Genomic DNA, 13,785 nt, shown 5'->3' with positions numbered 1-13,785 from the left:
GATGGTTGTAAGTCACCATGTGGTTGCTGGGAATTGAACTCAGGACCTCTGGAAGAGCAGCCAGTGCTCCTAACCGCTGAGCCATCTCTCCTACCACAAACTTATTTCTTAAAACCCAACAACATATATATTCCTCTGAGGGACAACACACATTCTCCCTCCCCCCACCTCTTTCTGTCTTTCTCTCAGACACACACACACACACACGGTGAATTGAATGAAATCAAAAGCAAAATGTTTTCCTTCTACAAAGTCATTTGTGATCACACTGTATTTCCCCCCAGTAGCCCCTCACCATGAGTAAAGGTGTGACTGTTTTCTCTGCTAAGAGCATGGGTTCCCAACTCTTTATGCCAGAATACTAGAATTCCACAGGCCAGACCAGTGTGTCCGCACAGCTGGAAGCAGATAGTGATGGTCCTTCTCCTAAGACAACACAAACTGATAGAATGTTGTTGGTTTTGTGTTTCTTCTCACAGTTATTTGTTTTTTAATTTATATGAATACACTGTTGCTGTCTTCAGACACACCAGAAGAGGGCATCGGATCCCATCACAGATGGTTGTGAGCCACCATGTGGTTGCTGGGAATTGAACTCAGGACCTCTGGAAGAGCAGCCAGTGCTCCTAACCGCTGAGCCATCTCTCCAGCCCCGTCACAGTTTTTCTTAGCACTTTAATACCTACTATTGAGCTTTTTTATTTTAATTGGTATTTCTTTATTTACATCTTAAATGTCATTCCCTTTCCTGGTTTTCTATCCATCAGCCCCCTATCCCCTCCCCTTCTTCCCTTCCACATCCACCCCCCCTTACTGCCCCACCCCAACATTACCTTGCACTGGGGCTCCAACCTTGGCAGGACCAAGGGCTTCCCCTTCCATTGGTGCCTAACAAGGCCATCCTCTGCTACCTATGCAGTTAGAGCCCAGGGTCAGTCCATGTAAAATCTTTGGGTAGTGGCTTAGTCCCTGGAAGCTCTGGTTGGTTGACATTGTTGTTCATATGGGGTCTCAAGTCCCTTCAAGCTCTTTCAGACCTTTCTCTGAATCCTTCAATGGGGGTCCTGCTCTCAGTTCAGTGCTTTGCTGCTGGCATTAGCCTATGTATTTGCCATATTCTGGCTGTGTCTCTCAGGAGGGATCTATATCCGGTTCCTGTCAGCATGCACTTCTTAGCTTCATCCATCTTACCTAGTTTTGGTGGCTGTGTGTGTGTATGTATGTATGTATGTATGTGTATATATATGTATATGGGCCACTTATGGGGCAGGCTCTGAATGGCCTCTCCTTCAGTCTCTGCTCTAAACTTTGCCTCCATATCCCCTATGGATATTTTTGTTCCCCCTTTTAAGAAGGAGTGAAGCATCCGCATTTTGGTCATCCTTCTTCTTGAGCGTCATGTGGTCTGTGGATTGCATCTTAAGTAATTTGTGCTTTTGGGCTAATATCCACTTATCAGTGAGTGCATACCATGTTGTGTTTTTCTGTGATTGGGTTACCTCACTCAGGATGATATTTTCTAGTTCAATCCATTTGCCTATGAATTTCATGAAGTCATTGTTTTTGATAGCTGAGTAATATTCCATTGTGTAGATGTACCACATTTTGTGTATCCATTCCTCTGTTGAAGGGCATCTGGGTTCTTTCCAGCTTCTGGCTATTATAAATAAGGCTGCTGTGAACATAGTGGAGTATGTGTCTTTGTTATATGTTGGAGCATCTTTTGGGTACATGCCCAGGAGAGGTATAGCTGGGTCCTCAGGTAGTGGAATGTTCAATTTTCTGAGGAACCTCCAGACTGATTTCCAGAATGGTTGTACCAGTTTGCAATCCCACCAACAATGGAGGAGTGTTCCTCTTTCTCTGCATCCTCGCCAGCATCTGCTGTCACCTGAGTTTTTGATCTTAGCCACTCTGACTTGTCTGAAGTGGAATCTCAGGGTTGTTTTCATTTGCCTTTCCCTGATGACTAAGGATGTTGAACATTTCTTTAGGTACTTCTCAACCCTTCGATATTCCTCAACTGAGAATTCTTTGTTTAGCTCTGCACCCCATTTTTTAATTGGCTCTCTGGAGTCTGACTTCTTGAGTTCATTGTACTATTGAGCTTTTAAAGAACTTAGGCAGTGTCGTGGAAACGACAGCTGGCAGATTGTTTGCAGTCTTGCTGCTTGTCCCTGTGGCTGTGTATGTTCTTGGTACTTGTGTATCATGTACTGCTAGTAAATCATTCCCTGTTTATCAAATTGAATTAAATGAATCAACATTTTTGTGGTAGCAACAAATAATAGCTTGGCTTCTGAGTGCCCCATCCCTTGCCTAGGTGTCTATGAAATATAATGTGTTTATAGTTTTGTGGGTTTTTTTTCGGAGCTGGGGACCGAACCCAGGGCCTTGTGCTTGCTAGGCAAGTGCTCTACCACTGAGCTAAATCCCCAACCCCTATAGTTTTTTTTTTAACGTATGAGTGCTTTGTCTGTATGTACACCTACACGCCAGAAGGGAGTATCAGATCTCTTTTTAGTTAGTTGTGAGCCACCCTGTGGTTGCTGGGAATTGAACTTGGGACCTCTGGAGGAAGGACAACAGTGCTCTTAATTGCTAAGCCATCTTCCCAGCCCCAAGTACAGCGTGTAAGGTCCAAGCACTCAAGCACTTTGTACAGAGTGCTTGCCCATAGACACTATTGTAAAATAAGCTTTGGTAATGACATACAAAACACAAACCTCAGTTTCTGCCTTCAACTTTACCAACTCTGGAAAGCCCCAGAAGAGAGTGCCCTGGATTTGCAGTGCTATAAGATTCCCTTCTCACTTGTCAGTAGAAAGGAGCAGTCTGGAGACACAAAGACCCCAGGTTCTAGCTGATAATCTCCTGCACATCTAGAGCTGTACTGTGTCTTGAGGTTAGGTACACAGAGTATATAGAATCTAGTAAGCACTTCAGGGACCAGAGAGTCACAGCACTGTCTAACTACTTGAGTCGTAGAGAAGTGTGCACACTGTTGTGAGAACAGGTGGCTGTCACGGGGAGTCAGGTATGGCTTCATAAAGAGATGCTTTTGGGGCTCAATGGTTAAGAGCACTGACTGCTCTTCCAGAGGTCCTGAGTTCAAATCCCAGCAAGCACATGGTGGTTCACAACCATTTGTAAGGGGATCTGATGCCCTCTTCTGGTGTGTCTAAAGACAGCTGCAGTGTATATAATAAATAAATAAATCTTTAAAAAGAGATGCATTTTGAACTAAATGATCAAAGCATAAATATGCTTGTGTGTGCCTTAGTAGGATTATTATTGCTGCAATGAAACACCATGACCAAAAGTAACTTAGAAGAAGGATTTATTTGGTTTACACGTCATATCACTATTCCTTCATCTCTGTAGGAAATCAGGGCAGGAACTCAAATAGGGCAGAACCTGGAGGCAGGAGCCAAGGCAGAGGCCGGGGAGTGCTGCTTGCTGCCTTGTTCCTCATGGCTTGCTTAGCCTCCCTTTTTATAAAACCCAGGACCATCAGCCCAGGGATGGCACCACCCACAATAGACTGAGCCCCCTGCCACCATCAATCACTAAGAAAATGCCCTCCAGTTTTGCCTGCAGCCTGATCATGTGGAGACATTTTCTTAAAAGGTTCCCCCTAGGTTGTGCCAAGTTGACATAAAACTAGCCAGCACACCAAGTGTTGGATAAGGAATAGGAAAAGAGGGAGACAGTGTTGTTCTAGCCAAGAACACTTTGTATAAAGTCATAGAGGTATGTAGCACAGAGAGGTGGGTTCTGCTCAACTTAGGTTTTGTGAGAGGCAGTGGCAGACAAGACTAGATGTGAGAGGCACGGGTCTGGTCAACAATGGCAAGCGGACGGAAGTGGCATACTGGTCTGAAAAATGTACAGGTGCTATCTGTACCCACCCGGCAGTTCCCTACTGAAGACCGGAATGTGCAGCCAGCACTGGGCTGGGGGAAAAAGGCAGCTAGAAGTTAATCATGGTCTCATATACCTGTAATCATAGCACACGGGAAACGGAGGCAAGAAGATCTTGAGCTGGAGGTGAGCCTGGGCTACATCGCAAGACCCTGTAAGAAAGGGAAAAGAAGGGGGAAAGCCGGGAGGTGGGTGGGGGTATAGGAAAACAAAGGGGGGGATGGGAAGGAGGAGGGAGGGAGGGAGGGAGGGGGAGGGAGGGAGGGAGGGAGGAAGGGAGGGGGGAGGGAGGAAAAGAAACGCAAGACTGGTTGAAACATCTTAATTTCATTTACCCAGGAACGCAGAGCTTAGGATTCTAAACAAATAAAGAACAAATTCACGTTGAGCGAGTTCAACAGAACATGGTATGGAGTGGGCTGTAGAGGGCAGGAAGTGGGGACAGACTGCAGCAGGGGTTTGTGGCAATGCTATTTTGATGGAGTGGGAAGCTCAGCCCCACCTCCCCTTCTGTAACAGGGGGCTGTCTGTGTACTGCCCTTCCTGCCTTGAAGGATTCCTGATCAAGGGTTAAAGAGTCAAAAGCAATTTCATAAAGATTGCTTGTTTTTATTGCTTCCTGCTTCCTTTCGTTTAGATCATATCATTACCTTAAAACAATTTTTTTTAAAAGATGACCGATGCATTTCATCAGTGAGGATTTCCAGGAATGCTGGGGAGGCAAATGTGGCAAAGAAAAAGTATGCAGGCTTTGGGGCCAAGCAAACCTGGAGTTAAGTTTTCCCTTGTAATTTATTAACTATGATCTTGAGCAAGTATGTTTGTTTCGGCCTTCCTCTGCCCCCCACCCAATGCACAACCTAGAAAATGGGAATAAACAGTGACAGCCACCAGGCTTAGTTATAGACACCTGAAGTCCCAGCCCTCAGAGCAGAGGGATTGTGGATTTAAAGCCATCCTGAGCTACACAGCAAGACCCTGTCTCACAGCAAACACTGTATGGTGAGACTACGCATGGTTTGTTAGTATGTTGTACATAAAACTTATCTGATCAGACTCGGTCTCAACAACAAGCATGGTGGTTCATTCCTGTAGCCCCAGTACTTGGGAGGCTGAGGCAGGTGGACTGCTGCTAGTGAAAGGCCAGTTGAATTGCATGGTGAGTTCTGGGGCTTTCTGGGTTACACAGTGAAAAACTAGCTAAAAGAACCAAAACCCCAAAGATAAAACAGATTTGTCTCAGCTGTTCAAGTCTCCCCTCACCTTCACTGTCCCTACTTGGCAAAGAAGTCAGAATTGTCTGCTTGTGTCCAAGAAAAGCCCAGTTGTGACAGGTGCTTAGTATGCACAGGACGTGTCCAGCTGTCCTGACTTCAAGCCATAGTCTTTTAGACTGAGTGACCATTAGCACTATCAAAATATTCCATGGAGTTGGCTTAGCGTGCCATCTGTGTCAAGTTTTTCCAGAATGCCACAGCCTTATCGCTTTCACATCATTTGGGAAGTTAGTCAGAGTAGCCTGAAGTTCCAGTCAGCTCAATGTATGCTCCCTGGAACACACTGTGCTCCCTCCCTGGAAATGTCAGCAGCTTTTTTTTCTCTTTTAATGTGATCATTACAGTCCTTCCTTTTTAAAACCAGATAACTGCTTTTCTGGAAAGGGAGGGAGGAGTTGAATTGTTTTTATCCCCTACTTTTGTCTCAGTCCAACCCCCAAAGTGAAATCAGCTACTAATCCTTTACACTCAAGAGGTTCCAGCTTCCTTCTAAGTGATGCAGATGAGACCTTGTGCATGCTAGGCTGGTTCTCTACCCTGCCCCACACTAAGCCTTCCTTGTTTAGCATTTTCATTGAGTAATAAGGCATTCGAATTGTATGTCGATTCAGGTTTTTGTCTCTATTGTGCTCCCCCTTTTGTGCAGGCTCTGTTCCTATCACAGTGTGTAGATCAAAAACAATACATAAAACTTTATTCTGAGATGGCCACCAAGTAAGAAATTTTCTGAGTGAATAAGTGAGGGCCGGGAATAAATAAATGGGCTTGTGGGGTAGAGAGCGGCTGGTGGACAGGAGGGAGGAAGCCAGAGCAGTGGGGCACTGTGAGGGTTACATGTCCAGCCCAGGGAGTGGCACTATTAGGAGGTGTGGCCTTGTTGGAGTAGGTGTGTCATTGTGGGCACAGGCTTTAGACCCTTGTCCTAGTTGCCTGGAAGCCAGGCTTCTCCTAGCTGCCTTCAGAACAAGAGGTGGAACTCTCAGCTGCTCCAGTCCATGCCTGCCTGGTCACTGCCATGCTCCTGCCTTATGATAATGGACTGAAAGTCTGAACCTGTAAGCCAGCCCCATTTAAATGTCCTTTATGACAATGGCCTTGGTTATGGTGTCTGCTCACAAGTAAAACCCTAACCGAGACAGGCACTAAGAAGAACCTGAGGAGGAAATGAGTTGGGTACCCAGAGCTGTCAGAGCCTTTACCCTGGCAGTCCTGACAACTGAGGCTTCAGTGCCCATCCTCAACAAACCAATTAGGAGCCACTGATGGAAAGCAGAAAAGGGAATTTAGTCAATGTGGCTACACTGGGAAGGGTCCCGACTCGAGGATAAAGTCTATGTAGTCCCAGTCAAGGGTCAAGGCATGGCCACATCTGTCATTAACCACCACTGTCAGGGTTTCAGTCTATCCTACAAGGTGGTTACAAGAGAGTCTGAGAAGTTGCTAGCGCTACGTGGAATCTTTCCGGGGAGACAAGTTTCTCCTCCAGCTAGCACCAGGCTTTAGTATTTTCTTATCCCAGACTGAGATCCCAGGGGAAAATTTCAATTCCTTGAGGTCCTGGTTTCAATCATCTGGTAGCCAAAGGGAAGAGTCTAAGTATCTCTTTGGAAATTTTTCATTACCTTTTAGGCATGCCAAAAAGAAAATTAATTCTAAAAATATCTCTCTAGAATACTTGTATTCCTTTCAGTTTACAGAACAGCTAAGATTTTTTCATCTGTATGTGAGTATAGTGAGCATACATGTATGCATGTTCACAAATGTATGGATATGTGTGTGCAGGATGCATATGTGTATGGATTCGTATGAATATATATGCCACATACATGTGAACAGATGAACGTGCCATCAGGAGCCTTGCTGGTTCACTCTCTACTCTATTCTATTTTTTTTTAAGATTTATTCATTTATTATATATAAGTACACTGTAGCTGTCTTCAGATACACCAGAAGAGGGCATCGGATCTCTTTACAGATGGTTGTGAGCCAACATGTGGTTGCTGGGAATTGAACTCAGGACCTCTGGAAGAGCAGTCGGGGCTCTTAATCGCTGAGCCATCTCTCCAGCCCTACTCTATTCTTCAAGACAGAATCTCTCCGTTAACGCCAGGGCTAGCTGACATGGCTGGTCTGGCTAGCCAGCTACTCCAGCTACTACAGCTGTCTCCACCTGTGGAATAGAGGAATTATAGCTCATAGAACAATAACTGTGTGTGTGTGTGTGTGTGTGTGTGTGTGTGTGTGTGTGAAATGACCCTTAAAAAGTACACCTTTCCTGGGAGAGCTGTCCATCCACACGGTGACCCACTGGCCTTTCCTTTTCTGAATGAAGTGTGACAGCCAGCCAGCAGCAGGCTTCATCATGCAGAGTTGGGAAGCATGACACCTCCTAGCTAGGAACTGAGAGCTGTGCTTTCACACTATGACAGCATGTGGTTGACAGTAAATTGCAAAGAGATTAAGCAAGAATATGAATGTGGGGTTCCCATGGCAGCCAGACCTTTAGCAAACCCATGGAGTCTGTTCCCACATGGGATCAAGAAATACCTTTTTCTTTTTGGCCAAAGAATGATGTGGAAGCAAATTTGTAACTGTGGGTCATACCCTGGATTCTAGATAGAACTCTACCCTTAATGTTACAGAGCAGAATAGCTCTTCACTGGCATGATAAAGAGTCAGCTCAACTGGCGTCTCCTCCATAAAAGCAGCTCATTCAGACGCATGTGTCCCTCCTCCAGGCTCATGCAAGGCTCCCTGCTGCACCACTATACCATGGTACAATGCAATAGGACACCGTGTTTGCCTCTCAGGCTGGGAATTCCAAAAGTATGGATCTGGGCTTTTTCATCTCACAGGCACCCTGCCTATCTCAGTTACTGACAAAGACTAGCACTCAGTAAATGTTTTAGTATTTACCCAGCCTTCTTCCCAAGCCTATTCTAAATTTAGAGTAAGGAATCAAGGACTTGGCTGCAAATGCTGCCATGAAGTCATGATGCAGTAATAGTAACAGCCACCTATATGTGTAGATCACCGCAGTTCTCAGCTCCCAACCACCTATTTGATCCACGTGATAATCCTGACAGTGCTCATTATCTCACAGGAGGAAAACTGAGCTCAAAGACTGACGTCATTGGCTAGATTGCTTAGCAAATAAATGACAGAGCCTGACCTTTGACCAGGGCCTCTCCCCTCTAGACTGTATGTCACTTTAACTGCTGGCTCAATCCTTGAAAATACTGAAAAACAAACAAATTAAGCCAGTTGCTAGCAACCGCAGACCTTTAGTCCCAGCTCTCTGGAGGCTGTGGTAGGCGGACCTCAAGTTCGAGGCCAGCCTGGTCTACACAATAAATTCCAGAATAGCCAGGGCTACAGAGAGAAATTCTGTCTTGAAAAGCCAAAAAAAAAAAAAAAAAAAAAAGGGTGGGGGTTAGGGGGTGGGAGAAAAGCTGTTAAAATATCTACACACTTTAGTTTCATGGAAGGCATCTGTCTCCTGCTTGGCTGACAGTCAAGGTCACACCTCCCCTGTACACTCTTCCAATCTTTGATTAGAAGCTGCCTGTTTCATACACCACAAGCGCCTGAGCTGGCCTTGTTGTCCTTCATTCTCCATTGGCACTAACCTCTACAAGCTTGACTTTGCTGATTCTTAGAGGTTCACTCTGTCAAGCAGAGCCCATCAGAGTCCTCATCCAGGGGCTTTGGTTTATATGGCTGGTCCAAGAAGAGAAGGAATCATAGGAGGCCTTGTGTTTGAGGCTCATACTATTATTTTTAAATGTGTATGTATGTGTATGTTTTGCCTACATGCATGTATGTATGTACAATACCCAAAGAAGGCAGAAGAGGGTGTTGGATCCCCTGGGACTGAAGTCGCTGGGAGCCATGCAGATGCTTGGAACAGAACTCATGTCAATTGGAAGAACAACCAGTGCTCTTTCTTAACTGCTTGGCCTTCTCTCCAGTCTTCACCTCTTGTCCTTAACTGTTGGCCACAGTAACCACCCATTAAGAGCCACAGAGCCACATCAGCCATTTATTTCAAGGGTTAGACCCTGAATCTTCTTTAGTTAAAATTGTGCTCCACTTTAGAGGCCTTACAATCTATTTTAGCAAATTCCTTGTCCCCCTCCCCCATCCCACAACTACTCTTGGCAATTGACTGCTTCCTACTTCATAGGAAATTTTAAGTTTCAGGTGTGAACTTCCTCAATTTCCTGCCTCCACACCCACATATTTAGCTACTGAATTTCCCTCACTTCCTTCCTGACAAAATCAAAGAGGGTCAAGTCTCCTTTCTGAGGCCTGTCATTGTCCCTTCCACCTTCTTGAAGACGCAATACTATGCTGTTCTGCTTAGCCACTCCTCAAAACACAACTCCTTTCTGGTTACAACAATTAAACACACATCTGTAACGATGGTCTCTGCATTATATTCAAATGCTGATTTGTATACAAGAGATCTGATTACAGGCTGCATCATATTTTGTAAACACCCTCTCTCTCACCTCCTCATTTATTATAATAAAAAGCTGATGACTTATAGCAAAGGCAGGAAAGGAAGGCTGAGACTTCCAGGCAGAGAGAGAACTCTGGGAGAGACTCGGTAACAAGAGAATTCGCCAGCAGCAGGCCCAGTGCTAGAGACTGAGCTGTAACAAGCCACTGGGCAGACAGAACAATAGAAATGGATTAACACAAGTAGTAGGTGCTAGTTAATTGGGGACTACAGAACCAAAGGCCTAAAGCTGGTTTAAATGACTAGAAGTCTCAATGGCACTATTCAAAGCTAGGGCAAGCATAGAAAGGCCTTACAGTTACACCAACGTCCTTGTATCCCTCACCCTAGCTACTCTCTTACCTCTCTCTCCTTTCCTTTATAACAGATTTCATAGTCTATGCTTCCAGTAATGATTCCATCTGCTCACTGTATTTCCAGCAGCTTTGGGTCTAGTTAGGTGGCAGGTGGCTTGCATGACGCTCTAGACCAAAGCACAGAGTAGCTGGTCTGAGGCCCCCAACCCATCCTCTACCCCAGCCCCTACTTCCCCACCCCCACCCACTCACCCTCTATTCTACCCCACCCTTCACCCAGGCACATGCCCCCAGCCATTCTCCACCCTCCACTCCCCACTCCCCCATCCACCCCCACACTCTCCCTAACCCCCACCTTCCTCTACCCTCCACCTCCCTACTGCCCTCCCATCCCCCACCCCCACCCACTCTGTACCCTCCACCCCACCACATGATCCCTTTGCTTTACGGCTTTATGAATCACTTGTAGAAGGATTCCAACTTCAAGATGTTGGAACCAGGCTTGGGGCATGGCTATGCGGTGGAGCACTCTCCTGATATGTACAAGACCCTTTCGGTTCTGTCCCAGCAAAAGAAAAGAAAAAAACAAAAGGAATTTCCACCACCCTGAGCTCATCAGCAACTGTGCCATCCTACCCACTGACTCATAGGTATAAGAAATGAAGCGATATAAATTTACCTGCCTGCAAACCTGGCTCTCAGGAGGTTGAAGCAGAAGGATCAGGCGTTCAATGTCTTCCAGGGTTATAGAGTGAGTTAGAAACTAGCCTGGGATACATGAAATCCCGTCTCAAGATTAAGAAAAGCAAATAAACTTCCAAGGAGTCCTACGCACCGCCGCTTGTGCGGCCGCCATGTCTCTAGTGATCTCTGAGAAGTTCCAGCACATTTTGCCAGTACTCAACACCAACATCGATGGGCAGCGGAAAATAGCTTTCGCCATCACTGCCGTTAAGGGTGTGGGGCGGAGATATGCTCATGTGGTGTTGAGGAAAGCAGACATTGACCTCACCAAGAGGGCTACCCAGCTCACGGAGGTTGAGGCGGAGCGTGTGATCACCATCATGCAGAACCCACGACAGTACAAGACCCCAGACTGGTTCTTGAGCAGACAGAAGGATGTGAAGGGTGGGAAGTACAGCCAGGTTCTGGCCAATGGTCTAGACAACAAGCTGTGTGAGGACCTGGAGCTGCTGAAGGAAATTCGAGCCCATGGTGGGCTGTGCCTCTTCTGGGGCTTTCGTGTCCGCGGTTAGCACACCAAGACCACTGGCCACAGCGGCCGTACTGTGAGTGTATCCAAGAAGAAATGACTCCTTGGGCCTTTGCTGTTAATAATTAGTTTATATGCCTATGAAAAATAAAGAAAAGTAAATAAAAGCACATTTGTGCTACCATCGCTGAAATTTCAGGCTTCTTTTTATTCCCACATAGCCTCACACTTTTAGTTAGGTTTTGGATTTTCTTTCTTTCTTTTTTCTTTTCTCTCTTTCTTTCTTTCTTTCTTTCTCTCTCTCTCTCTTTCTTTCTTTCTTTCTTTCTTTCTTTCTTTCTTTCTTGGTTTTTGGGTTTTTTTTTTCTGGGGGGGTTGTTTGTTTTTTGTTTGTTTGTTTGTTTTGTTTTGTTTGGCTTTTCCAGGCAGAGTTTCTCTGTGTTACAGTCTTGGCTATCTTGGAACTCATTTTGTAGAACAGGCTAGTCTTGAACTCACAAAGATCTGCCTGCCTCTGCCTCCCTAACCTAGTTCTTTAAAATTTAAAAGAATAATATCACTGTAGACATGATTCTTAACCTTTTTCCTCTCTGTTGATATTACTCATAGAAATGCCACAATTTTATGTATGTATGTATGTATGTATGTATGTATGTATGTATGTATTATATGTATGAGTGCTTTATCTGCATGTACACCTGCATGCCAGAAGAGGGTATCAGATGACATTACAGATGGCTGTGAGCCACCATGTGGTTGCTGGGGAATGAACTCACGACCTATGGAAGAACAGCCAGTGCTCTTAACCACTGAGCCATCTCTCCAGTCCCCATTTTTTTTTATTTATAAGTGAATGATTTGACCCAGATAACTGTCTTCGTCCTAAAGCTTCTTCCTTCTCTGCCTGATGTGACAATGTCACTTCCTGATTTTCATTTCGTTTTCCTAGAACGTGGGATTTGTGGGTAAACAGCATTGGTTTTTCGATCAGAAGGGAATGACAGCTCATATCAGTTTAAACCTCGTTATTTAAAGATTTCTTTTTACTCTGTGTGTGTGCGTATGTGTGTGTGTGTATGTGTGTATGTGTGTGTTGTGTACATGAGTACAGGAAATCTTGCAGGCCAGAGGTATCAGATACCCTGGAGCTGGAGTTACAAGCAGTTGTGAGCTTCCTGACACGGATGCTGGGAATTGAACTGAGGCCCTCTGTAAGAGCAGTGCATGTTTTTAACTGCTGAACCATCTCTCCAGCCCCTGCACTCTATTTAAAGACTCCTTTGGCTTTCTGAATCTAAGCATTTGTCCTTGGCATCCTCGGCTCTCATCGTTTGTCCAGAACTTAGCTTCCCACCCTTTCTTTTTATGACTTTTCTCTACATGGCTTACCTTGTGACTAGCACGGGCTTGACAAAGGATTTCTCCCCTTGGATCTCCCCCATACTTCTCTTCAACAAGTGGTGGTGGGAAACCCGAACACTCACTCTCAACAGAATGAAAGTCAATCCATATCTCTCACACTGCACAAAAGCATTAATTCAGAATGAATTAAAAATCTTAAACACTGAAAGCATAAATAGGTGTAAGAGAGCTTTCTGGAAAGGACTTGAACAGCACAGAAATAACCTGGCAAGGGGCATTGCACCAACTTAGAAAGCTTCTTTCCCACAGAGGAGACTATCACTGTAGAGACAAACCGGCTTGGATGAGGATGGAGGAATCTTCAGCAGTTCTATTCAGACGTCAAGTTAATATCTACACTACATAAGCACAAACATGAAACACCAAAATGAGTACTCTGATCAATAAATGGACTAGTAGGTTGAACAGACAAATCTTTTATTATTATTTATTTTCTTGGCTTTTTTTTTTCTTTTTTTCGGAGCTGGGGACCGAACCCAGGACCTTGCAGTTGCTAAGCAAGCGCTCTACCACTGAGCTAAATCCCCAACCCCTTATTGGCTTTTTTATATGATATATTTCCATCACATTCTTCCCCCTCCCCCAACTCCTCCCACATCCTCCATACCTCTCTACCCATCCAGCTTCATGTTCTTTCTCTCAGGAAATACACACACACACACACACACACACACACAATCACACACACTCACACACAATCACACACACTCACACACACTCACTCACACACTCACACACTCACTCACACACACTCACACACATACACACACACACACACACACACACACACAGTGGAATCTGTTTTGTGTTGGTCAATTCCTCCTGAGTGTGGGATCTGCTCTAGAGTGTGACTGATAAAGCCAATGTCACACAACTGGAGAAAACTGATTGTCCCTCTCCCAGCAGGTAACAATGGCAAACAGCTTTTTGGTTAGGGGTGGGACTTTATGCCCACTTCCCCTTCTCTATGCTGGGGCTTTTTGTTGAAAAGACAATTCTTAAAATAAGAAACACAAATGGCCAATGTTTTCTTTAGTGTTCAACACCCATAGTCGTTAGAATGAAAATTAAAACTACGTTGAGATTTCATTTCATACCAATCAGAATGGTTTTAAAGAAAGCAAATGA

At 45.0% G+C, this 13,785-nt stretch overlaps 1 protein-coding gene across 1 annotated transcript; it reads left to right on the top strand.

Annotated features, from left to right (window-relative positions):
• Positions 1 to 10,749: 10,749 nt before the first annotated feature.
• Positions 10,750 to 11,419, top strand: Rps18l4 (ribosomal protein S18-like 4). The gene has a single exon (XM_039096480.2). The coding sequence runs from the start codon at positions 10,877 to 10,879 to the stop codon at positions 11,276 to 11,278; it is 402 nt and encodes a 133-aa protein (XP_038952408.1). The 5' UTR covers positions 10,750 to 10,876; the 3' UTR covers positions 11,279 to 11,419.
• The last annotated feature ends 2,366 nt before the right edge of the window (positions 11,420 to 13,785 follow it).

The sequence above is a fragment of the Rattus norvegicus genome, chromosome 1 (genome assembly GCF_036323735.1).
Source record: "Rattus norvegicus strain BN/NHsdMcwi chromosome 1, GRCr8, whole genome shotgun sequence".
In the NCBI taxonomy this organism is placed as follows: Eukaryota; Metazoa; Chordata; class Mammalia; order Rodentia; family Muridae; genus Rattus; species Rattus norvegicus.
The sequence above is the reverse complement of the archived record's forward strand: the minus strand, read 5'-3'. Positions and strand labels throughout refer to the sequence as shown.

Bases quoted from the DNA above. Each gene is read 5' to 3' on its own strand.
- Rps18l4 (XM_039096480.2), top strand. From the start codon at position 10,877: ATGTCTCTAGTGATCTCTGAGAAGTTCCAGCACATTTTGCCAGTACTC.